The sequence below is a fragment of the Rhinopithecus roxellana genome, chromosome 12 (genome assembly GCF_007565055.1).
Source record: "Rhinopithecus roxellana isolate Shanxi Qingling chromosome 12, ASM756505v1, whole genome shotgun sequence".
Classification (NCBI taxonomy): domain Eukaryota; kingdom Metazoa; phylum Chordata; class Mammalia; order Primates; family Cercopithecidae; genus Rhinopithecus; species Rhinopithecus roxellana.
This window is the reverse complement of record NC_044560.1, coordinates 117,865,532-117,892,081: the sequence shown is the minus strand read 5'-3', so window position 1 is coordinate 117,892,081 and position 26,550 is coordinate 117,865,532. Positions and strand designations below refer to the sequence as shown.

Genomic DNA, 26,550 nt, shown 5'->3' with positions numbered 1-26,550 from the left:
GGATTATAGACGTGTGCCGCCATGCTCAGCTAATATTTGTATTTTTAGTACAGATGGGATTTTGCCATACTGGCCAGGCTGGTCTCGAACTCCTGACCTCGGGGTGATCCACCCGCCTTGGCCTCCCAAAGTGCTGGGATTACAGGTGTGAGGCACTGTGCCCAGCCCATTTTATAATTTAGTTATATTTTCTTCAGGCACACATAAAACAGAATAACCTGACTGCAATGTCTCCTTAGTAATATCTCATAATTATTCTCTACATGAAAATAAATCCCGGCCGGGCGCGGTGGCTCAAGCCTGTAATCCCAGCACTTTGGGAGGCCGAGACGGGCGGATCACAAGGTCAGGAGATCAAGACCATCCTGGCAAACACAGTGAAACCCCGTCTCTACTAAAAATACAAAAAACTAGCCGGGCGAGGTGGCGGGCGCCTGTAGTCCCAGCTAATTGGGAGGCTGAGGCAGGAGAATGGCGGTAACCCGGGAGGCGGAGCTTGCAGTGAGCTGAGATCCGGCCACTGCACTCCAGCCTGGGCGACAGAGCAAGACTCCGCCTCAAAAAAAAAAAAAAAAAAAAAAAAAAGTATTTGATGTCTAATGCCTCCCTAAAGTGTCTAAGAAGAAGCTGTTACTCATCACCTTGGACACACGTTCTCAGGACCTCCTGAGAGTCATTCATATTTAGCTTAGAATAAATATCTTAAAATATTTTACAGAGTTTGACTCTTTTCCATGACAAGAATAATTCATTTTAAGTGCGGCATGAAATAACAAACGTAAGGAACAACTGGGCAATTTATAGGCACTGTTAACAATGTCAGTGCTTTTTTTAAAAATCACTCTTTTGCTTATTGAGACGGAGGAGGGAGCTTTGGGGTAGAGCGTCTTACTTTGTCGCCCAGGCTGGCCAGGACCTCCGAGCTCAGCGATCCTCTCGCCCCTGCTTCCTGAGTAGCTGGGACCCTAGACTCCTGCCACCCCGCCCTTATCCCTGCTGTGTTTATGCAGCAGGTAGTGACCTCACTCCTCCCTGGCCTGAGCCCTCCGCTCCGCACCCCAGGCGGTGGCCCTAGGGAAGTCTCAGGAGCTGAGCACAGGGTGGACTCAGTGAATGGAGAATTGAAAGGGAGTGGATTTCTCTTCTGTTCTGTGGGCCATCAGCATGAAATTGTATGTTTCGCTCAGGCAAGGCTTTGCATTTCACATTCTAGTTTGCATTCCTGCCCTAGACAATTTCGAGGCTTTGGAATTAAATTGCTAAAATTGATTTCAATAGCAAGGAACTTTCCTGGATCCAATTTTCGCCACAAGGCGACTTCTCAGGGAGATACTGTCTCCCCAACTGCTGAGCCGCTCCAGCCTCACTGGCGGGTTTCGCCTCCAAAACCGGGAAAACAGAGGCACCGAGAGGGAGAAGTAGGGAAGCTCAGGCCCCGCCCCCTTCCCGCCCCCGCGGACCCCTCACAGTCCCAGGGCTCTACTCTCCCGCCCCCGGCCCCTGGTCCTTCGCGCCCTGCCCCAGCCTCGCTCAGGCCCCACCCACCTCTTCGGGGGACTAGCCCAGGTTTGGCTTCGGTCCTGCGCTGATTGGCACAGACCCGGAAGCGGATGGCGTGGTCTGAAGGTTGAACCATCACGTCTGCGCTTCCCAGTTCTCTTGGCGCTGCTATACCCGCGACGTGGGGTCCCCACAGACCGACCCCTCTTTCTCAACCCAGAGCAAATTGAGACGTCCGGGTGAGAGTCGGTGAGTCGCCTCCTTTTGAGTTTAAAATCGCCCTGAGGCTGGTCCCGTCCTCGGTCTTTCTGCAGTGGGGGCTGTGCAGACACCTCCTGTCGCGAAACTTTCCTTTCCTAAAATCCTTCCTGACTGTCCTCCTGCCTCGCGCTGTTTCAAATCCCCACCCGCGAGCTGGATTCTCGCCATGCTCGAGAGCGCCCGCCAGCCTCGCTCTCGGCGGCCCCTGGAGCGCAGCGCTGCAGCCCCAGTGCCGGGGGTCAGGAAAGCACTCCACACGGTGGGAGGGGGCCCGAGCGAGCGTCTCCAGGGCACCGTTTACAACGTGTTGGGGGATTAAAATATTTCTTTTGAGGTCCCTATGGGCTACCCCTTATCTGGATGAAGGATCTGGCCTTTGGCCAATGAAATGCTGAGGTGAATTGGCCCGAGGCCAGAGCAGATGGGTGCGCTATGCGGATGGAGGGGTGGCCGGTGCTTGGCCCTGGCCACTCCTGGGCTCTTTCCCTTTCCATCTGAGACGTGGTGGAAATGGAAGGGCTACAGGAGAGTAGCCTTTGTTCCTTTGTTACTCCGGGTGGGGAGATGGGGTTTTTACCTTTGGTCTAGTTTTGTAAAGTTCACGTTAATTGGCCTTAGAGTCCCAGAGCCAGGACCCAGGTGTTTCCTTTTCTTCTTTGTTATTGGAGATGGTCTCTGTGCCTACGTATCCAGTACAGTCCAGCGGGGGCCGTCCAGTCTCAGTGAAATTCTGGATGAGCCCAGGCAGTCTGTAATTTAGAAAATGTACTTAATGGGTCCTTTTCAGTAGGGTTTAGACCTCACCAAGTGGCTGTCCTTGTGCTGTTGTACAACTTCCGTCCTAGACAATTGAGCTTTCTTACGGGGATGGTGAAGTTTTTTCTTTCCTTAGCTACATAGCACTGTCTGATAATTGAGGTTTTCAGGACCCAGAAGTTGCTAGCTTGGGCTTTCTGAACTGGAATCGTGTCAGGAACTGGATCAGTGCGCACCAACTCTCGGGCTTCGGGCTTCCTAAGGCCATCGGTCTCTGACAGTGGTTCCTCCACATACATAACAAGAAGTAACATTGAGGGAATGAGCTACATTTTCTGCTAAGTACAGAAACAAGTTCCTTGCCTTTTTTTTTGGAAGCTCTGGTGCTGGCAGATTTAGCTCATTATAAAAAGCTTGAAACACTGGTTTGGGAGAGCGCATGTGGACCTCCCCTCGGACTAAAATGGCAGCTTGGGGGTTTAGCTTTGTCCTGTTGATCCTCAGGGTTACATGTTCTCTTGTTTTTCTAACGGGAGTGTAGGAGATTAGTGATTATTAGTTCTAGTAGGTTACAGTGACGGGTAGCACAGGAGGGGTTGGCTTTTTTTTTTAAGGTAAACTTGGTCTTTTTAATCCTTTTCTAAGTAGCCTGAATAACACATGGCCAATAGGCACAATTTTCACACACCTCTGCATCATGACAAACGTATTTATTTCTACTGTGTAGCTCCTTTCTTCGTTAAGAGATCCACATCTTAATCTGAGCTTGTTACTATTAATGGCTGCACAAGCATCAGATTTAAAGTTTCTTGTTTGGGGATTCTTTTTCTTCTGTTCTAGTTGTTATTTTACTTGTATCACCTAGGAAAAGACCAGTTCTTAATCTTATTTGAAAAATGGTGGTTGCAGCGGGCTTCATGGGTGACAACACATATCAGGTTGGTCATTTCCTGGGGTACATACCTTGTCCTGAGTGGCATTGTACAAATAAGTTCCTTTTAACATTCCTGTACATTCATAATAACTATAGAACAGAAAGATTGTTTTAATTTGCTGTCCTAGCTCAGTGACCTGATGAATACACTGGGAACAGTCCTTAGTTTGAGGAAGGTCAGGTGAAGCCTTTACTGTACAAGTCTAAAATTTAAGAAAAGCGAGTCCCATGATGAGCCTCCTCATGCTTCGGCCGTGTGTAGACCAGTCAGCTTCCGGGTGTGACTGGAGCAGGGCTTGTCATCTTCTTCAGGGTCACTTTCAGGGGTTATGTGGGCTTGGTCTTGCCTCCCAGGTTTCAGGTGCAGGTTTTACACAGCAGTGGTGGATCCAGGCTGGGATTCCTTCTACTTTCACAGCGGTGGGTGTGGTCAGGATGAGGGTCTGGGATCCTTTCCACTGTGGGCGCAAAGGGGCTACGTTCCAGTCCTTGATCCACACTCATCACCTGCGGAAAAAGAGTGAACGGGGGAGAATAAGCTAACGGGGCATCTCTCATTTACCTAGGCTGAAGTCGTTTGTGTCATTTTCCTAAGGCCTGTAGCTGTCTCTGTAACTCAGTTTCACCTAACTCTCGGAGTGCCCGGGAGTCCCCGTGGTATGGGAGGGGGTCTATGGTATAATATTTTATAAGGGGAATAGCCTGTTCTCTCAGAGGGAGGGAGTACATCTAGTCTTCAGCAATACCATAGGGAGAGCCTGTATCTATTTTAATCCTGTTTCCTGACACACTTTCCTTAAGCTATTTTTGATAGTCCGATTTATCCGCTTCACCTTTCCAGAACTCTGAGGTTGGTAGGTGGCAACCAGTTTCCATGTGATCTTTAATACCTTTGCCATCTTCTGTACTGAGTCAGCCACTAAAGCTGGCCTGCTATCTGAGCTGATCCATAAGGGCAGTCCAAATCTAGGAATTAGATCTCGAAGAAGCTTTCTTCACAGGTTACTTCACAAGCTTTCTCAGTTTGTGTGGGAAAAGCCTCCACCTTCCTAGAGTAGGTACACTCGAGAACTAGTAAATACTTGTTACTTCTACACTTTGGCATTTCTGGGAAGTCCACCTGGAGATCTTCAAAGGGGACTGCTTCATGAGCTTGTATGCCGGCGGAACGGCTGAACCCTGCCTGGCATTGTGCTGTCGGCAGGTAACACACCGCTGCGCCACGGTTTTGACAAGGGCTGACAAATGCTAGATGTAGAAGTACCAGCCTAACAACTTTTCAAGTGACTCCTGACCTAGATGGGTGGTTTCATGCACCCCCAGTACAACTGCGGCTCCTAGCAGCGGTGGCACAGCTACTCTCCTATTTGGTAACCGGATCCTTCCTTCTTCCATGACCTGTCCTCCCTCTGCCTGGAGAAAGTCTTTTTCTTCTTTAGAATAAGTAGGTACCAGGTCAGGTGCTTGAGGGAGCAGGGGGGCTGTGACTGATGCCTAGTGGGGGGGATGCTGCTTTTAGAGCTTCTGAGTCAGCTGTGGAGTTCCCTAAGGTAACTGAGGTGGACGCTTGCTGGTGTCCTCTGCAGTGCATGACTGCCACCTTGTGGGCTTTCTATACTGCTTCTAATTGCAAGATTTCTTGCTGATATTTTATGTCTTTTTTCTCCAGATTTCAACAGGCCCTTTTCTTTATATAATGTTCCATGCACTTGCAGGATTAAAAAGGCATACCGAAGGCCAGGCGTGGTGGCTCACGTCTGTAATCCCAGCACTTTAGGAGGCCGAGCCTGGCGGATCTCTACATCAGGAGATCGAGACCATCCTGTCTAACATGGTGAAACCTGGTCTCTACTAAAAATACAAAAAATTAGCCAGGCTTGGTCACGGGCACCTGTAGTGCACTCCAGCCTTGGCGACGGAGCATGACTCTGTCTCAAAAAAAAAAAAAAGGCATACTGAGAGTCAGTGTAAATGTTTTCAGTCTTACCTTCACTGAGTTCTAAGGCCTGAATTAAAGCAATGAGCTTGACTTTCTGGGCTGAACTGCCCTGGGGCAATGATCTGGTGTCAACGGCAGTGTCCAGGGTTACCACCGCATATCCTGCACATCTGTCTCCTTATGGGTTGATGAACCTGCTCCTGTCCACGTATTGCTGCCAGTCTACTGATGCCCAAGGCTGGTCCCGGAGGTCAGGCCTGCTAGAGTAAACTGAGTCCAACACTTCTACACAGTTATGCTCGACAGGGCTCTCTGATACCGGGAGCAAGGTGGCGGGTTCAGGGTGTTACAAACTTCAGTGGTTATGCAGGGATTTTCACAGAGCAAGCTTTGGTACTTGGTTAGTCTAGACTACCAATGATGTCCTTTGGTAGTCATTAAAGTCACCACAGCATGGGGGCCTTTATGTTCAGGTTTTGCCTAAGAGTTAGTTTATGTGCTTCTTGTGCTAGCAGGGCAGTTGCTGCCAAGGCCCTCAAACGTGGGGGCTAACCTTTAGAAACCCCGTCTAGTTGTTTAGAGAGGTAGGCCACTGGCCTCAGCCAGGGCCCCACAGTTTGGGTCAAAACTTTACCTGCCATCTTTTCTCTCTCGGAAACGTACGGTATAAAAGGCTGTGTCAGATCAGGTAATCCCAGGGCTGGGGCTTACGTAAGATTTTCTTTTAACTCATGAAAGGCTTGCTGTTGTTGGGATCCCCATTCAGAAGGCTCCTGGTCCTCCCCGTTTGTGACTGCGTACAGAGGCTTGGCAAGTACTGCAATGTGTGGGATCCACAGTCTGCAGAACCTCAGAGCTCCTAAGAATTTTTTCACCTGCTTTCTGGTTTTAGGCTTCAGTAGGTTGCAAAAGACCCGCTTTCTTTCTGACCCCAGGCTGCGCTCCCCCTGTTGGATAGTAAATCCTAGGTTACGTACCTGCTGTTAGCAGATCTGGACTTGCTTCTTGGACACCTTATACCTACAGTCCTCCAGGGGCTGGAGTAGGGCATCCGTTCCCTTGGCACACCCGACTGCCATGGGGTGTCCGTGCAGAATGTCATCAATGTACTAGCAACACGCAGCCCAGGCCTCTGGAGGGAAACTTCTGGAGGTCCCGAGCCAGTGCTTCCCCGAAGATGGTCGGGGAGTTCTTGAACCCTTGCAGAAGCCAGGTCCAAGTGTACTGAGTGGTGACACCTGACCCCAGATCTTCCTACTGAAAGGCGAAGAGCTTCTGGCTCTCAGGGGCTAGTCTAATGTTAAAGCATCTTTCAGGTCTAAGCAGGAGAACCAGCTGTCCTCAGCTGACAGCAACCTTAACAACGTGCACGGGTTAGGTACTGTTGGGTGTAAAGTCACTGTAGCTTGACTGACTAAGCGCAAGTCCTGTACCGGCCTGTAGTCCTTGGTCCCTGGCTTGGGAACAGGCAGGAGGGGAGGGTTCCATGGAGACTGACAAGGGACTATAATACTAAAGGCTCTCAGGCGCTTGAGATGGACCTGGATACTTTCAAGAGCTTCTCTGGAGACCGGGTACTGTTTTTGCTTGACTGGCTTGGCCCTACACGGAACTTTTGTAAGTACTGGGGATTGGTTAACTGCCAACCCTGGAGGGTTGTCTTCTGTCTACACCCTTGGCCACTGCTTAGCCAGAGTTGGTCTTATCTCTTGGCCCGGCTCAGTTAAGAAAACTCTCCATTCCTTCTCCCAGGGGACCGTAAGGGCCATAATGACTCCCGTTCCGGGTAACCTTGGCTGTAAAGAGCCATGCTCTGTAGAAGAGATGGTGGCTCTCAGCTTGCTAAGCAAGTCCTTTCCTAGCAAGGCCAAGGAGTCAGACATGTACAAGAACTGGTGAATCACTTTATGTTTTCCTACAGTACAATTCCAGGGCAAGCAGAAAGCTTGCTTTGCTGAAACTCCCATGGCTCCGATTATATCAATAGTCTTTTTGGATAAGGGGGCAACTGAGGTGGTTACTACTGAATGTTCAGCATCGGTATTGATAAGAAAATCAATGTCTTTGCCCCTAACTGTCATCCTGACCATGGGCTCTTTGGGGGCACTTGAACCCCGTCCTCGTCAGTCCTATAACTCTTCTGCCAGATTGAGCATGGCCCATTCCTCTTTGTCTGGGGCCTCCTGCTCTGAGTCACCTTGTTTTCCTTTTAGCTGAGGGCACTTGTCCTTCTAGTGTCCTATTTCTCGACAATAAGCACACTGGTTATGCTTCAAGCTTGGATAGCCAGGCCGAGTATCTTTCCAAGGGCCCCTCTTCTCTTGCCTCTTCGGGGGGGACCCCTCTGATTGCTGCGGCTAACAGGTGGGCGATTCGCCGGGCCTGGCATTCACTCTCTCTCTGCGGTTTTCCTTACGGTTTACTGCGTCCTTGTTTACAAACACCTGGTTAGCTTTTTTTTTTTTTTTTTTTTTTTTTTTGAGACAGAGTTTCACTCTTATTGCCCAGGCTGGAGTGCAATGGTGTGATCTCGGCTCACCGCAACGTCTGCCTCCCAGATTCAATCAATTCTCCTGCCTCAGCATCCCGAGTAGCTGGGATTACAGGTGTGCACCACCACGCCCAGCTAATTCTGTATTTTTAGTAGAGATGGGGTTTCTCCATGTTGAGGCTGGTCTCAAACTCCTGACCTCAGGTGATCCACCCGCCTCGGCATCTGAAAGTGCCGGGATTACAGGCATGAGCCACCGTGCCTGGCCTCTGGTTAGCTACTTCTCATAACTGTGACATATTCATCCCTGCAAACCCGGCCTGTTTCTGCAGTTTTCTTTTTTTTTTTTTTTGAGACGGAGTCTCACTCTGTCGCCCAGGCTGGAGCGCAGTGGCCGGATCTCAGCTCACTGCAAGCTCCGCCTCCCGGGTTTACGCCATTCTCCTGCCTCAGCCTCCCGAGCAGCTGGGACTACAGGCGCCCACCACCTCGCCCGGCTAGTCTTTTGTATTTTTTTTTTTTAGTAGAGACGGGGTTTCACCGTGTTAGCCAGGATGGTCTCGATCTCCTGACCTCGTGATCCGCCCGTCTCGGCCTCCCAAAGTGCTGGGATTACAGGCTTGAGCCACCGCGCCCGGCCTGTTTCTGCAGTTTTCTTCTAATGTTTTCTGAGCTTTGACTAAAGCCATGTTAATCATGTGCTGATTTTCAGGGCTATCGGGATGGAAGGGAGTAGACATACGATAGGCCTCACACAGCCTCTCGTAGAATTGTGCTGGACTTTCTTCTTTTCCCTGGATGACCTCAGAGACCTTGTTAACGTTTGTGGCCTTCCAGGCTCCGCTCTTTAATCCTTCCAGGAGAGCTGCCCTGTGTGGGTTCAGCCTTTGCATGTCCTCTCTTTCATTTGGGTCCCAGCGGGGGTCAGTTCCTGGGAACTGGGTCCTTACATACTCTTGGGGGTTTTGGTAACCAGCCGGTGCCTGTTCCTCCAGCCACTTAGTCGCTGCTTGGAGCTCTCTCCACCTTTCATCTGTGTTAGAGAGGAACGTGAGCGTGCTCTTCCTTATGAGGTAGCGTCAGCCTGAGTGGGGTTATAGGTCAGGATGATAGTTTGAAGCAGAACAGGTAGAGCTTGTGGCTTTTCAGTATAGGACGAAGTATTGTTTTTCCAGTTGAGAAGGTGGACAGAGGTAAATGGCTGGTACACAAAACACGCCTCTCCACCATGTGCCCATCCTCATCTATCCCAGTACACCGCTGCTCTCTCAGGGGCATTTGTACCCCAGTTTTGGGTTGTAAAGGAGCTGCCAAGGGAGGGGTTTCTCCTGAGGCTTCACATCCTCTCTTGTCTACTCTGGGTGGCCTAGAGGTGTGTGTGTCTTGTGGAGGCGCAAGTTCTGTGGGCTCAGGAGTGGGGAGCCTCTCTCCCTGGTAAGGGGAAGGCACCACTGGGATCACTGGTGCCATCTCCTGCAATGGGTCTTCTGGTGTTGGGTCGGACAGAACTTTAGGAGTTTTTTTCCTTCAGCGGGTGGAGCGGGATCTTTCCTTGGCTATCTGTCCCTTTGCTGCTGGCACTGCTGCTACCTGCCTTCTTAGCCACTGTGGGGGTCTAGTACCAGCTGTAACCAAGTATCTGTGTACGGGAACTGGTCTAGGTGTCCTGGCTTTCCAGTTACCTTGTGCATACCTTTGAAACAAGAGACCTGTCCTGGCTTCTCTCTGATGGCCAACCCACTTCTAATGCTGGCCAATCTATCTCACATAAGTTCTAAGTTTGCCTGGTGTCATAGTAACTCCATAGTCTCTGTTAAATCCTTTCTTGAAATTTTTCAACGTAGTTCCTCGTGGAGTGGGCTTACTTTGTGTCTGACTCATTTTTCCTCAAGACAAAACAACACTCACACTACAAGAAGGAAAGGGTAAAAGATCACTCACTCATCTAATTCACACTAAATCAAGATCAAAACCAACGCCAAAGGGTCGTTAAAGGCACGCCTGTTTGTCAAGCAATTCAAAACAAGTTAAAATCAAAACCAAAACCAAAGTGCCAATGAAGGCACGCCATGGGTGATCAAGCCACACTTCCACTCAAATGCAGTGGGCAAGTTCCCAAGACTGGTCTTACCGTGTTTCAGATGACCAGGCTCCAAGTCCCAGTTCCTTTCCGGTGTTTGGCCAGTGTTGATCCTCCATGGGGGCCTGCCATGCACCACTCTGATGAGGCATTCCACTGGGGCAAATGCCTACCTGGGAGCGCTCTCAGGATCTGCATCGTTCAAGCTGGTCAGAGTCCCCCGCAGGGATGCTCCACAGGGCAGGCCTAAGCCACCTAAGGGGCTTCCTCAACCATCCATTAATTACCTCACTTCCCAGTCATAGAACCAAGAAATGTAGCAGGACAAGCTGCAGACAAAACCCCTCAGACACCGGGTTAAAGAAGGAAGTGGCTTTATTCAGAGCCAGGAACATCGTTGGACTCCTGTCTCGAGAACCAAGCTCCCCGAAAAAGAAATTCCTGGCTTGTTTTTGTTTTTGTTTTTTTGAGATGGAGTCTTGCTCTGTCGCTCAGGCTGGAGTGCAGTGGCACAATCTCGGCTCACTGAAAGCTCCACCTCCCAGGTTCACGCCATTCTCCTGCCTCAGCCTCCCAAGTAGTTGGGACTACAGGCACCCGCCACTGCACCCGGCTAATGTTTTGTATTTTTAGTAGAGACGGGGTTTCACCATGTAGCCAGGATGGTCTCGATCTCCTGATCTCGTGATCCGCCCAGCTTGGCGTCCCAAAGTGCTGGGATTACAGGCATGAGCCACTGTGCCTGGCCAATTCCTGGCACTTTTAAGGGCTTGCAACTCTAAGGGGTCCACGTGAAAGGGTCATGATAGATCAAGCAAGTGGGGTACATGACTAGGGACTACATGCATCAGCTAACAGAACAGAAAGTTTTGCAATGCTTCTTGATACAATGTCTGGAATTTACATATAACATAAGTAGTTTAGGTCAGGGGTTGATATTATTATTTTTATTTTTAACCACCAGGGCCGGGTGGTGGTGCCAAGGCCATCTGGCTATCTTCTGTTTCTAACTTTTTGCTTTCTCCCTTTTCTCCTGTCTTGTGAACTAGGCAAGGGGGAGGGAGGAGGGCTGCAGGAGAAGTGGTGGTCTTCCTACCTCAGCCTCCAGAGTAGCTGGGACCACAGCCACGCACCACCACACCACGCTGATTTTTGTGTTCTTGGTAGAGACGGGCTTTCACCATGTTGCTCTCCAACACCAGGGCTCAAAGGATCCAGTCTCATTGGCCTCCGGAAGTGCTGGGATTTCAGGTATGCTGTTTCATCAAAGATTGCTATTGTCATAGGATGGGACCCACACTCAATAATACTTACAATGGCGCTGGTGGTCCTCGTCTGTGTCCAGCATTAAACATCAAGGCAGTTTCCTCCATGTTGAGAGCTGAGATCAGCCTGTGATCCATAGGGAGGTGAGGGGACTGTGCTCTGTGTGGGGTTTGGTTAGGGCCAGATCTGTGGCCTGGAGATCTGTGCCCTGCTTCAGCATGTGTGTGTGTGTGGACTATTCCAGGAGGGGAGCAAGATCTAAAACGGGTCAAAATTACCCTTGTAGGTCTTGCTGTGGGACGTTCTTATCTCTGCATGATCTCTGGTGCAGTGGGCAGCAGAAGACCATCTTTCTCTCGGCTGAGGTCTCCCCCGTGTGTGTGTTTTGTCACAGGAAAGGAGTGAGTGGTTTCTAAACATTAAATCTCTGATTTTTTCACACACAGGATTTCCAAAGACTCATGTTACATGAGGAAGCCACCAAGAAGAGCAAAGAAAAGGATCCAGGGATGGCTCTTCCTCAGGTGAGTGATATTCCTCGGTGGATTCCGCTGTCTCTTTCCTTTCTGAAATGCCAAGCATTGTAGTAGCCAGTCTTCTGTGAGTCTGAAGCGTCCTGCCTCACACATTTGCTCGCACTCACCCAAGACTTTTCTCAGTCCTTGTCATGTTCACTTAAATTCCATCTCCTATAACCTAGTGAATGAGCTTGGGAAGAGGCGGCACAGGGCATGGGCCTGGGAAGGGCTCACACCAGACATGGATGAGGACGGGGTGAGGGTCCCGTGCAGTCAGTGATGTTGGGCAGCAGGGATTGTTCAGTGGCCACATCTGGATGCACGTTTAGCTCTTTCTGGACCAGATCAGAGAAACTGTATATGAAAGTCATTCATTAATGTGCGCTGGTATCTGGTAAATTCTGGAAAAGGAGACAAACTAGGGGAGATATTTTGTGTCTGATTTTGTAATGCATCTGAAGCTACACTAGTGAGTCAATATGTCTCTGACTCCACACTTTTTGTTTTAGGAGACAGGGTGTCACACTCGGGCCCAGTCTCGAGTGCAATGGCACAATTCTAGTTAACAGCAGCCTCCAATTCCTGGGCTCAAGTGATCCCCACATTAGACTCCCAAAGAGCTAGGATGACAGGCATGTGCCACCATGCATGGCTGATTCTTTTATTTCTTATTATTTAGAGTTAGGGACTTGCTATGTTGTCCAGGCTGGAGTGCAGTGGCACAGTCATAGCTCACTGTAGCCTTGAACTCCTGGCCTCAAGTGATCCTCCCACCTGAGCCTCCCAAATTGCTGGGATTATAGGTGTGAGAAAGCCCAGCAGGACTCTGCACTGTCAATGGCTTGGAATAGAATCGAAAGTGGAGATAGATGTCAGTGACAGAGTTAGCTTTATTCCATCACTGACTTCAAATTATAAAATCAATGTAAATATCTAAATGCAGGGGATTCTTTCAATCATTCCCAGCACTTTGACCCCACAGAGACTTTTGTTTTGTTTTGTTTTGTTTTTTGTTTTTTGATTTTTTTTTTGCACGGACTCTGATGAAGCAAGCATTTGAGGTAAAAATGATTATAAGTTTGCTCTGACATAAGAGTACAAGTTACGTCGTTAGAGATGATGGAGTCATTCTTTTTCTACCCATTATTATTAAATGATTCTTTTATTTTAAACACCACACACTGTATATATGTGTTGTGTAGTAAAAGTCCGAAGACAAGTGCACGTATGCATCCCCTATCCTGTCCAACCTTCCACCCATCCCCATGGCTCAATGGGGAATCACTGTTGAGGGTTCCGTGGCAAGTCAGTGCAATCCTTTAGTGTATCCATACATCGTTATGAGACTTTAGAAAAAATTATTTGATGAATGGCTTTTTTTGTTTGTTTGTTTGGCATGTTTTTTGAGACAGGGTCTCACTCTTGTCACCCGCCTGGAGTGTAGAGGCACATTGCAACCTCTGGCTCTCAGGTTCAAATGAGTCTTAGGCTTCAGCCAACTGAGTAGCTGCAGTTACAGACACGTGCTACACTCCTGGCTAATTACTGTATTATTAGTACAGATGGGGTTTCCCCATGTTGGCCAGGCTGGTCTCGTACTCTTGGCCTCAATTGATCCTCCCGCCACGGCCTCCCAAAGTGCTGGGATTTCAGGTGTGAGTCCCGCTCCCAGCCTGATGAATGTTTTGTTACGGTATTTTGTCCAGCAAGTTCTGAAAATGTTCATGTTTCCAAGGTAGAAAACAAGATAGCTCGCCTTTTAAATCCTCCTTGGAGCTTTCTCTGAATGAAGACACGTGAGTCCTTGACAGTTTTGTTTCGTTTCTTTTTGTTGTTTGTTTTTTTTTTAGATGGAGTTTCATTCTTGTTGCCCAGGCTGGAGTGCAGTGGCATGATTTCAGCTCACTGCAACTTCCGCCTCCCAGGTTCAAGTGATTTTCCTGCCTCAGTCTCCCAAGTAGCTGGGATTATAGGCATGCGCCACCATTCCCAGCTAATTTTGTATTTTTACTACAGACAGGGTTTGTCCCTGTTGATCAGGCTGGTCTGGAACTCCCGACATCAGGTTATCCACCCATTTCAGCCTTCCAAAGTGCTGGGATTATAGCCATGAGCCACCACGTTCGGCCTTTTTCTTAAAAAAAAAGAAATTTTATTTTTGAGTTGGTCTCCCTCTCATTTTTTTGAGATGGTACAGCCCAGGCTGGAGTGCAGTGGCATGATCTCGGCTTACTGCAACCTCTGCCTTTCATGTTCAAGCGCTTCTCCTGCCTCAGCCTCTAGAGTAGCCGGGACTACAGGAGCCCGCCACCACACCCGGCTAATCTTTATATTTTTACTAGAGACAAGGTTTCAACATATTGACCAGGCTGGTCTCCGAACTCCTGACCACAAGTGATCCGCCCACCTTGACCTCCCAAAGTCCTGGGACTACAGGTGTGAACCACTTCACCCATCCCCTTTTCACTACCTTTTTTTTTTTTTTTTTTTTTTTTTTTTAGACGGAGTCTCGCTCTGTCGCCCAGGCTGGAGTGCAGTGGCCGGATCTCAGCTCACTGCAAGCTCCGCCTCCCGGGTTCATGCCATTCTCTCGCCTCAGCCTCCCGAGTAGCTGGGACTACAGGCGCCCGCCACCTCACCCGGCTAATTTTTTTGTATTTTTTTTAGTAGAGACGGGGTTTCACCGTGTTAGCCAGGATGGTCTCGATCTCCTGACCTCGTGATCCACCCGTCTCGGCCTCCCAAAGTGCTGGGATTACAGGCTTGAGCCACCGCGCCCGGCTACTAACTTTTAATTTACATAATGATTTCTGATTTTGAACGCATGTATTGAGTTTTTCCATTTAGTTACTGTATTTTTAGCCTAAAAGTCTCTGTGTAGTTCTTCATAATTTCTGTATGTTGGTTGACCTTCTCCTTTTCTTCATGCATTGCTTTTGTGATTTCTTGAAGTTGTATCTTAATTCAATGAGCTTCCAACTTTTTGGGGGTTGGAGGTGACGAGATCTCACTCTGTCCCCCAGGCTGGAGTGCAGTGGTGTGATCTTGGTTCACTTCAACCACTTCACTTCAGTCTAAAGCAGTCCTCCCACCTCAGCCTGGCGAGTCGCTGTGGATGTGTCCTCTCCAGGTGTTTGCTTATAATCTCTGAACTGAAGTTAATTTAAGTGTGTGTGGATGTGATTTGAAGTATGTGCAGAAGTGCATTAATGGATAAGCCTTTTTTTTTTTTTTTTTTTTTAAGGCGGAGTCTCTCTTTATCACTAGGCTGGAGTGCAGTGGAGCTATCTCGGCTCAATGCAACCTCCACCTCCCGGTTTCAAGCGATTCTCCTGCCTCAGCCTCCCGAGTAGCTGGGACTACAGGCGCGTGCCACCATATCCAGCTAATTTTTGTATTTTTAGTAGAGAGGGTTTTCACCATGTTTGCCAGGATGGTCTCTATCTCCTGACCTCGTGATCCACCCACCTCAGCCTCCCAAAGTGCTGGGATTACAGGTGTGAGCCACCCGCACCCGGCTTTTTATATTTATTTTTTATTTTTTATATTTTGAGTCAGAGTCTCACTCTGTTGTGAGGCTGGAGTGCTGTGGCACCATCTCAGATCACTGCAGCCTCCACCTCCCAGGTTCAAGTGATTCTCCTGCCTCAGCCTCCTGAGTAGCTGGGACTACAGGCATGTGCCACCACATCCTGCTAATTTTTGTGTATTTTATATTTTCTTATTTTTTTGAGACAAAGTCTCACTCTTGTCCCCAGGCTGGAGTGTGATGGTGCAATCTCAGCTCACTGCAACCTCTGCCTCCCAGGTTCAAGCGATTCTCCTGCCTCAGCCCCCCGAGTAGCTGGGATTACAGGCGCCTGCCACCACGCTAATTTTTGTATTTTTAGTAGAGACGGGGTTTGACCATGTTGGCCAGGCTGGTCTGGAATTCCTGACTTCAGGTGATCCACCCACCTCAGCCTCCCAAAGTGAGCCACGGTGCCTGGCTTTTTTTTTTTTTTTTTTTTTTTTTTTTTTTTTTTTTTTTGAGACATAGTCTCACTTTGTCAACAGGGTAGAGCGCTGTGGCACCATCTCAGCTCATTACAACCTCCACCTCCCGAGTTCAAGCGATTCTCCTGTCTCAGCCTCCCGAATAGCTGGGACTACAGGCACGCGACCATGCCCAGCTAATTTTTGTATTTTTGGTAGAGACGAGATTTCACCATGTTGGCCAGAATGGTCTCTATTTCTTGACCTTATGATCCGCCTGCCTCAGCCTTCCAAAGTGCTGGGATTACAGGCGTGACCTACCACGTGCGGCCAAGCCCAGGGTTTATGTAGAAAAGACATCATTTGCAATATATATACTTTTTTTTGTTTGTTTAGAAAGAGTGTCACACTGTTGCCCAGGCGGCATTGCAGTGGTGTGATCTTGGCTTAGGGCAACCTCCGCTTCCAGAGAGTTCAAGCAATTTTCTTTCCTCAGCTTCCTGAATCGCTGGGATTACAGGCACCCCCCCACCATTCCCAGCCAGTTTTTTAATTTTTAGTAGATACAGAGTTTCATCGTGTTGGAGAGGTTGGTCTCAAACTCCTGACCTTAAGTGATCCATCCACCTTGGTCTCCCAAAGTGATGGGATTACAGGTGTGAGCCAACATGCCTGGATTTATTAATATATATATAGATACACATATCTATATGTGTATATATAGGTGTGTGTGTATATATATATGTGTGTGTGTATATATATATATATATATTTTTTTTTTTTTTTTCAGATGGAGTCTTACTCTGCAGCCCAAGCTGAAGTGCAGTGGCATGATTTTGGCTCACTGCAAACTTTGCCTCTGGTTATCAAGTTATTCTCCTGCCTGAGCCTCCCAAGTAACTGGGACTAGAGGTGTGTACCACCACACCTGGGTTTTTTATTTTTATTTTTTGTATCTTTAGTAGAGACAGAGTTTCCCCATGTTGTCCTGGGTGGTCTCAAACTCCTGAGCTCAGACGATCCAACTGCCTCGGCCTCCCAAAGTGTGGTGATTTTAGGTGTGAGCCACTGTGCCAGGCCATATATTTTTTATATTGTCCATAAAACTGAGACTTCCACAGTGACTTAGGGGATTTTAAAATCTATCATGAAAAAGTACAATAAAACGCAACTACACAGAAAAATTTTTTAAAAATACCTTAATGTGGATTTGTCAGAACACAGTCTTGGATCAAATCAATACTTATTTTCTCTTTTCTCATTTCATATGAAGGTGATAACTCAGTCCTCCATGTTTTGTTGAAATGTGTTTTTCATTTTAGGGACGCGTGACTTTCAGGGATGTGGCTATAGAATTCTCACTGGTGGAGTGGAAATGCCTGGACCCTGTGCAGAGGGCTTTATACACGGCCGTGATGTTGGAGAACTACAGGAACCTGGAGTTTGTGGGTGAGGAAAATGTCCCTCTAGACGTGAGGAATCTGTCCTTGTCTATCTTGGCTCTTCCTGGTTTTGTATTCTCTTGTGATGTTGCCCCGTCCATGTTTTTGATGTACATGTCATTGTTTTCTGCAGTGATGACCCTCCTATCTGTCATGGATAGCTTCTTTTTTTTTTTTTTTTTGAGACGGAGTCTCGCTCTGTCGCCCAGGCTGGAGTGCAGTGGCTGGATCTCGGCTCACTGCAAGCTCCGCCTCCCGGGTTTACGCCATTCTCCTGCCTCAGCCTCCCGAGTAGCTGGGACTACAGGCGCCCGCCATCTTGCCCGGCTAATTTTTTGTATTTTTTAGTAGAGACGGGGTTTCCCCGTGTTAGCCAGGATGGTCTCGATCTCCTGACCTCGTGATCCACCCGTCTCGGCCTCCCAAAGTGCTGGGATTATAGGCTTGAGCCACCGCGCCCGGCCATGGATAGCTTCTTAGAGCTGTCTGTTTTTACATAAAAACAGAAAATTCATGAACACTTTGACTAATACAATTGAACATCATCCTGGCAGAGATGTCCCTGGAAGCCCTGAGTAGAATTGTCAGCGTAGCCCAGGATACGAGATAGAAAGCATGACAGTGACTGAGAAGTGTTTCCAGCTGTGGTTCTGGTTTTGTTTTCTTTTTCTTTGTTTGTTTTGAGACAGAGTCTCCCTCTGTTGAACAGGCTGGAGTGCAGTGTCATGATCTCAGCTTATTGCAACCTCTGCCCCCTGGGTTCAAGCAATTCTTGTACCTCAGTCTCTCAACCTAACTAGAATTACAGGCACCTGCCTCCATACCTGGCCGATTTTTGTATTTTTAGTAGACATAGGGTATCACCATGTTGGCCAGGCTGGTCTTGAACTCCTGGCCTCAAGCAATTTGCCTGCCTCAGCCTCCAAGTGTTGGGATTACAGGCATGAGTCACCACACTTGGCCTTTCGTTCTGGTTTTTGAGAACCATCACAGAAGTGTCTCTCGCTGGCACTGTGACAGTGTTCATCACATAAACTAATGATAATTTTCTCTAAGCAGCAGTCACTGCTATAGAAAATTCCTCCTAGGGAGGACATCATTCAGGCTTACTGCCTCATACATATGAGGCTCTTGACTGAACTCTTTTTTTTTTTTGACACAGAATTTTGCTCTTGTTACCCAGACTGGAGTGCAATGTCATGATCTCCACTCACTGCCACCTCTGCCTCCTGGGTTCAAGCAATTCTGCTGCCTCAGCCTCCCGAGTAACCGGGATTACAGGCACCCACCACCATGCCTGGCTAATTTTTGTATTTTTAGTAGAGACAGGGTGTTTCTAAACTTTGAAGATCACATTTGGGAAGTTTAAGTATTCCTTTTTGTGTAATATTTACACACTTCAATATTAACTATTATTTACCATCTGTACTTAATTAGAAACCTATTGGTCTTTATGTTTTTTAGATAGCTTTTTAAAATTCGTGATGGAGTTCTCATCAACTGGGCACAGTAATACTGGAGAAGGGTTCCACACAGGGACATTGGAAAGACATAAAAGTCATCCCATTGGAGATTTTTGCTTCCCAGAAATCAAAAAAGATATTCATCACTTTGAGTTTCAGTGGCAAGAAGTTGAAAGAAATGGCCATGAAGCACCTATGACAGAAACCAAAGAGTTGACTGGTAGTACAGACCGACATGATCAAAGGCATGCTGGAAACAAGCCTATTAAAGATCAGCTTGGATCAAGCTTTCATTCGCATCTGCCTGAACTGCACATATTTCCGACCGAAGGGAAAATTAGTAACCAAGTGGACAAGTCTGTCAGTGGTGCTTCCTCAGCTTCAGCATCCCAAAGAATTTCTTGTAGACTCAAAACCCATATTTCTAATAAGTATGGGAAGAATTTCCTCCATTCTTCATTATCCACACAAATACGGGAAGTACGCATGAGAGAAAAACCTTGCCAATATAATGAGTGTGGCAAAGCGTGTAATTATAGCTCACTCTTAAGGAGCCATCACATAACCCATTCAAGAGAGAAACAATATAAATGTGATGTATGTGGCAAGATCTTTAATCAGAAGCGATATCTTGCATGTCATTGTAGATGTCACACTGGTAAGAAAACCTACAACTGTAATGAGTGTGGGAAGACCTTCAGTCAAACATCATCTTTTACATGCCATCGTAGACTTCATACTGGACAGAAACCTTACAAGTGTAGTGAATGTGGCAAGACATTCAGTTGGAAGTCATCCCTTAGATGCCATCGTAGACTTCATACTGGAGAGAAACCTTACAAGTGTAAGGAGTGTGGCAAGACCTTCCATCAGAAGACATCCCTTCAATGCCATCATACAGTTCACACTGGAGAGAAAGCTTACAAGTGTAATGAGTGTGGCAAGACCTTTAGTCAGATGTCATCCCTTACATGCCATCGTAGACTTCATACTGGAGAGAAACCTTACAAGTGTAATGAGTGTGGCAAGACCTTCAGTCGGAAGTCATCCCTTATATGCCATTGTAGACTCCATACTGGAGAGAAACCTTACAAGTGTAATGAGTGCGGCAAGACCTTCATTCGGAAGTCATCCCTTATATGCCATTGTAGACTCCATACTGGAGAGAAACCTTACAAGTGTAATGAGTGTGGCAAGACCTTCAGTCAGAAGACAACCCTTACATGCCATCTTAGACTTCATACTGGAGAGAAACCTTACAAGTGTAATGAGTGTGGCAAGACCTTCAGTCAGAAGACAACCCTTACATGCCATCTTAGACTTCATACTGGAGAGAAACCTTACAAGTGTAATGAATGTGGCAAGACCTTCCGTCGAAATTCAGGCCTTGTAATTCATAAGGCAATTCATAGTGAAGAGAAACCTTACAAGTGTAATGAGTGTGGCAAGACCTTCCGTCAGAAGTCATACCTTCAATGTCATCATAGACTTCATACTGGAGAGAAACTTTACACATGTAATGAATGTGGCAGGGTTTTTAGTAGAAGACAAAACTTTGCACATCATCATAGACTTCATACTGGAGAGAAACCTTACAAATGTGAGGAATGTGACAAAGTTTACATTCGCAGATCACAGCTTGAAACACATAGGATAATTCATACTGGAGAGAGATCATACAAATGTAAGGTTTGTGACAAGGCTTTCTGGAAAAAGTCATGCCTTGTACACCATAAGAGAGTTCATACTGGGGAGAAACCGTACAAGTGTAATAAATGTGGCAAGACCTTCAGTCAGAAGTCAAATCTTCAATGTCATCATACACTTCATACTGGAGAGAAACCTTACACATGTAATGAATGTGGCAAGGTTTTTGGTAGAAAAGCACACCTTGCGCGTCATCATAGAATTCATACTGGAGAGAAACCTTACAAATGTGAAGAATGTGACAAAGTTTTCAGTCGCAAATCACACCTTGAAAGACATAAGAGAATTCATACTGGAGAAAAACCGTACAAATGTAAGGTTTGTGACAAGGCTTTCCGGAGTGATTCATGCCTTGCACAACATCGGAGAGTTCATACTGGAGAGAAACCTTACAAGTGTAATGAATGTGGCAAGGTTTTTAATCAAAAAGCACACCTTGCACAACATCAGAGAGTTCATACTGGAGAGAAACCTTACAAGTGTAATGAGTGTGACAGAGCCTTTAGTGGGAAGTCAACACTCATTCACCATCAAGCCATCCATGGTGTAGGGAAACTTTACAAATGTAATGATTCTCACAAAGTCCTCAATAATGCTACGACCATTGCAAATCATTAGAGAATCCATAAAGAAGAGAGATCTTGTGAAGGGGGCCACCCGTTCCACACCTGTGGGTGTTTCTAGTCAGGTGGGACTAGAGACTGAGAAAAATAAGACACAGAGACGAAGTATAGAGGAAGAAAAGTGGGCCCAGGGGACTGGCTCTCAGTATATGGAGGACCCGTGCTGGCACCAGTCTCTGAGTTCCCTCAGTATTTATTGATCACTATCTCTACCATCTCGGTGAGGGGGATGTGGCAGGACTATAGGGTAATGGTGGGGAGAGGGTCAGCAGGAAAATGTGAGCAAAGGACTCTGCGTCAGAAATAAGTTTAAGGAAAGGTGCTGTGCCTCGACGTGCACGTAGGCCAGATTTATGTTTGACTTTACATAAGCATCTCAATGCAGTAAACAGCAGTATTGCCGCCAGCATGTCTCACCTCCAGCCATAAGGAGGTTTTATCCTATCTCAGCAAATAAAATGTATGATCGAGTTTTACACTGAGACATTCCATTCCCAGGAAGGAGCAGGAGACAGACGCCTTTCTCTTATCTCCACTGCAAAGAGGCCTTCCTCTTTCACTGATCCTCCTCAGCACAGACCGTTTATGGGTGTCGGGCTGGGGGACGGTCAGGTTTTTCCCTTCCCATGAGGCCATATCTCAGGCTGTCTCACTGTGGAGAAACCTTGGACAATACCCAGACTTTTTTGGGCAGAGGTCCTTGCAGCCTTCTGTAGTGCATTGTGTCCCTGGGTACTTGAGACTGGAGAATGGCAATGACTTTTACCAAGCATGCTGCGTGCACACACCTTTTTTTTTTTTTTTTTTTTTTTTTTTTGAGACGGAGTCTCGCTCTGTGGCCCAGGCTGGAGTACAGTGGCCGGATCTCAGCTCACTGCAAGCTCCGCCTCCCGGGTTCACGCCATTCTCCTGCCTCAGCCTCCCGAGTAGCTGGGACTACAGGCGCCCGCCACCTCGCCCGGCTAGTTTTTTGTATTTTTTAGTAAGAGACGGGGTTTCACCGTGTTAGCCAGGATGGTCTTGATCTCCTGACCTCGTGATCCACCCGTTTCGGCCTCCCAAAGTGCTGGGATTACAGGCTTGAGCCACCGCGCCCGGCCTGCAAACACATTTTTAACAAAGCATATCCTGCACAGCCCTAAATCCATTAAACCTTGAGTCAATACAGCACATGATTTTGCGAGCACAGGGTTGGGCCTAGGGTTACAGATTAACAGCATCTCAAGGCAGAAGAGTTTTTCTTAGTACAGATCAAAATGAAGTTTCTTATGTCTTCCTTTTTCTACATAGACACAGTAACAGTCTGATCTATCTTTCACCCACAATCTGAAAAGTGTAATAAATGTGGCAAATTTTTCAGACATTGTTCATAATTTATAGTTCATCAGTGAACTCATACTGGAGAGAAACCTTACAAATGTCATGACTGGCAAGGTCTTCAGTCAAGCTTCATCCTATGCAAAACAGGAGAATTCATACAGGAGAGAAACCTCACAAGTGTGATGATTGTGACAAAGCCTTTACTTCCCATTCACAAATCATTAGGCTTCAGAGAATCTATACTGGACAGAAATCTTACAAATGTCATAAGGGTGGCAAGGTCTTCAGTCCGGGTACTCCATGCAGAACATCAGAAAATTCATTTTTGAGATAATTGTTCCAAATGAATATAGAAAATCATAAAGCTTTAATTGACATTAGAGTCAACTCCGCATTGACTTGAGTTTGAGTTGACTTAACATTGAGTTCAAGCATTAATTGACATGAAAAGTGTTAATGTGAAGAAGAATGGGCCAGGTGTGGTGGCTCATGCCTATAATCCCAGCACTTTGGGAGGCCAAGGCAGGTAAATCACTTGAGGTCAGCAGCCTGGCCAACAGCCTTGAGCCACTATACCCAGCCTGGTTTCAATTTTTATTTTTTGAGATAGAGTCTTGCTCTTGTCGCCCAGGCTGTAGTGCAATGACATGATCTCAGCTCACTGGAACCTCTGCCTCCTGCATTCAAGCAATTATCCTGCCTCAGCCTCCTGCGTAGCTGGGATCAGTGGTGTGCGCCAACACCATGCTAATTTTTGTATTTTTATTTAATTTATATTTAATTTTATCTTTGTTTTGAGATAGAGTCTCGCTCTTGTCACCCAGGCTGGAGTGTGGTGTGACCTCACTGCAAGCTTTGCCTCCTGGATTCAAGCAATTGTCCTGCCTCAGCCTCCTGAGTAGCTGGGATGACAGGCGCCTGCCACCATGCCTGGCTAATTTTTGTATTTTTAGTAGGGGGTTTCTCTATATTGGTCAGGGTGGTCTCAAACTCCTGACCCCAGCTGATCCACCCGCCTCGGCCTCCCAAAGTGGAAGGATTACAGGCAAGAGCCACTGCGACTGACCTTTTTTTTTTTTTTTTTTTTGAGCCTGTTTTGCAGCCTTTACAAAAATCAGGGTTTTCCCACGAGATCACGAAGATTTTCACATAAGGGACTTCTGACCATTTGTGTTGGTGTTGCTGTTGGCAGTAAAGGTCAAGCAGGAATATGGTAATAACATTCAACCTTCCCACTTTTGGCCACGATCCTACCTTTCTAGTTGATATTTTGGCCAAACTCAGTTACTTGGGAGGCTGAGGCAGGAGAATCACTTGAACCCAAGAGGTGGAGGTTGCAGTGAGCAGAGATTGCACCATTGTACTCCAGCCTGGACAAAACAAAGTCTTTTTTTTTTTTTTTTTTTTGAGACGGAGTCTCGCTCTGTCGCCCAGGCTGGAGTGCAGTGGCCGGATCTCAGCTCACTGCAAGATCCGCCTCCCGGGTTTACGCCATTCTCCTGCCTCAGCCTCCCCAGTAGCTGGGACTACAGGCGCCCGCCACCTCACCCGGCTAGTTTTTTGTATTTTTTAGTAGAGACGGGGTTTCACCGGGTTAGCCAGGATGGTCTCGATCTCCTGACCTCGTGATCCGCCCGTCTCGGCCTCCCAAAGTGCTGGGATTACAGGCTTGAGCCACCGCGCCTGGCCAAAACAAAGTCTTAAAAAAAAAAAAGTCATGCCTTTTCTCCTCCTCTTGTGGTGTGTGCTTGACTCGTCTTCTCGCCAGGTCTTCTCACAAGACTTTCAGGATTAAGTGAGTCCTGACCAAGAAACAAAAGCAAAATTGTCCCATTTCCTAGTGGATTTGCATGAAAACTGGTAATAAGGTCACAACTATGTTACCATATCAAGCTGAAAATGTCACCACTGTCTGGAGAGTTGGACATGTTTCATTGGGAATATATTTTTTATCTCTGAATCTGTTATGAATGCATTTGTTGGCTGGGTTCGGTAATACGTGAAACATTTCGTTTCAAAAAAATGTCAAGTGAAGTAATTCAATAGAGTACCTTACTCTTTGTTTTGTTTTTTTTGAGATGGAGACTCCACTATGTTCAGTGGATCACAGCTGTGGTCCATGCACCTTGGGAGACTGAGGTGGGAGGATTGCTTGAGACCGAGTCTCCTGGGAATCTTCTCGTCTCTTCGAACCCATTTCATGACAGACCCTTGGACTCTACATTGTCATCTACCTGTGACCCGGAAGCCCCCCAATTCCAGTTATTCCACCTTTCCACAGCGAACCAGTATATATCTTACATGTTTTGATTGATGTATTATGTCTCCCTAAAATGTGTAAAAGCAAACTGCAGGCTGAACACCTTGAGCACACGTCGTCAGGACCTCCTGAGGCTGCGCCACGGGGGCATTTTTAACCTTGGCAAAATAGATTTCTAAATTGATTGAGACCCAGCAGATACTTCACAAACTCATGAACACAGAAAAAATCAAGAGAGAACAGGAAAAAAACTAGACGGAAAGCACAAAATCAGGTCCAAACTGTGAACCCCTTCGTATTTATTCAACATAAGGAAATGCTCTTCAACTTTGTGTGGAAGATAGATTACTAATATTTGATTAAAATAAAAACCCGTTCTACGTAATGTTAGCCAATTTAAACCGGCAAATAGTGATCAATTATATGCATGCATGAAACTTCCTAATATTTCACTTAGTATTGCTGTTACTGCGTTCTTGGAGTAGGAGCTCAGTCTGTCAGATACATTACAGGCGAGTGGTGTCTCTCCATAGTTGGGCTTAGGTCTCTGTGTTGCATGAGTGGATAAACTGTTAAGCAGGAACCTAGCAGAGCTAGGATGACAAAGTTCATGTCCGTTAAAACTAGCAAGACATATCCCTTGCTGCTCACGCATGAGTCACGGCTATAAGATGTTTACGGTTAAGGAAAGCAGCTTAATGATACCTGTAAGGACAAACTCCTACAGAAACATGATGTCCAGACGACCCAATAGCCCATGACAATGTTTGCTTTTAAGATAGCAGGCTGGTCTCAGACTCCTGACCTCCGGTGATCCGCCTGCCTCGACCTTCCAAAGTGCTGGGATTACAGGCGTGAGCCACCACGCCCGGCCAAAGATAGCTTCAAACCAACAAAGTAATAAGTTTTGTCACACTGTCAGCCCACTGGCAGGGAGACATACCTTAGCTTTCATGTAGGCCCCTATGTAAGAAAAACTTCATGAGGAGGCGGTCCCCCTGCTTTCTAAGGACACCCTGCCGTGTCACTGGTAGCTTTCAATCAACTCTCCTCACTGCACTGGGACACTCATCTTGAATTCTTTACTGCACAAGATCCAAGAACTCTAACGTGAGGTGTGGACTGTGACCCCATTTTAGGCAACAAAACGACTGAACGTTACACAAAAACAGACGGTTGATCTAATTCTCATAAAAATAGGAATTTCATAGTCCTCATCCACCATGCCAAGAAAAGATCGACACTGGAGTCACTGTTCATGGTAACAAAGGGGCTGACAGCTGGGAAACATGGATGGATAAGGATGAGGCGCTCAGCAGCCGCCAACTGGCATTAATGAAAAGGGCAATAGGATCCTGAAACGGGGAGGACATCGTGTAAAACGATGTAAAAGCTGCAGAGCCACCGGGCCTGCGAGCTTCCCATGGTGAACCTGGGACTCCCTGATAACTGCACAAACTCGCATGAGGATTTCAACATTCCGAAGCGCCCAGATTCCTGGTGTGGCTGGACTCGGGGCTAGGGTGCTGCGAAAGGTAGGTTTGAAGCAGAAAGAAAAAAAAAAAAAAGAAAACAGTCATCTGAGTCAGCTCCTGGCGCTACGTGCAGAAAAACTTTGGGTGGATCCTGGACCCTTTCTTGGCGGGGCCCGGACACTGGGCGGTGACGGGCGGGAGGGGGGAAGGTCAAAGAGGGGGCGGGGCCTGAACAGGTGCTGGGTCCGGGCTAGAGGGTGGAGGCCGCTGTGGGTGCGGGGCCTGGAAGGGAACTGGGGCGGGGCAAGAGGGAGGAGGCGGCCTGGGGCCGGGTCGGACAGCCGGCAGGAGCGGCGCCAGAGGGTTATCGTCGTCTAGGGGGCGAAATCCCGAAGGTGTGTGATTCTAAAGAGCCAGGCCTGGAGGGGGTGGGTTCGGGCTCTCTCCTCAGCTGGGCCATGGATGTCGCCGGCTGTCATCCTCTCCCTCTAGGACTGGATCCTCCGGGTTCCGAGTGGTGGATTGATTTTCATGTGCTGT

The 26,550-nt window shown here is 47.4% G+C and overlaps 1 protein-coding gene across 3 annotated transcripts; it reads left to right on the top strand.

Annotated features, from left to right (window-relative positions):
* The first annotated feature begins 1,613 nt into the window (after positions 1 to 1,613).
* LOC104676046 (zinc finger protein 816-like) lies at positions 1,614 to 21,738 on the top strand. Of its 3 annotated transcripts, XM_030942037.1 has the most exons (5): positions 1,614 to 1,749; positions 11,164 to 11,212; positions 11,674 to 11,751; positions 17,043 to 17,169; positions 18,627 to 21,738. In XM_030942037.1, exons 3-5 carry the CDS (start codon positions 11,689 to 11,691, stop codon positions 20,948 to 20,950), a joined length of 2,514 nt encoding a protein of 837 aa, XP_030797897.1. In that variant the 5' UTR covers positions 1,614 to 1,749; positions 11,164 to 11,212; positions 11,674 to 11,688; the 3' UTR covers positions 20,951 to 21,738. The 3 variants fall into 3 exon arrangements, with proteins under 3 accessions (XP_030797897.1, XP_030797898.1, XP_030797899.1); XM_030942038.1 differs by lacking the exon at positions 11,164 to 11,212 and having other exon boundaries at positions 1,621 to 1,749; XM_030942039.1 differs by lacking the exons at positions 1,614 to 1,749; positions 11,164 to 11,212; positions 11,674 to 11,751 and adding an exon at positions 16,584 to 16,632.
* Positions 21,739 to 26,550: the final 4,812 nt, after the last annotated feature.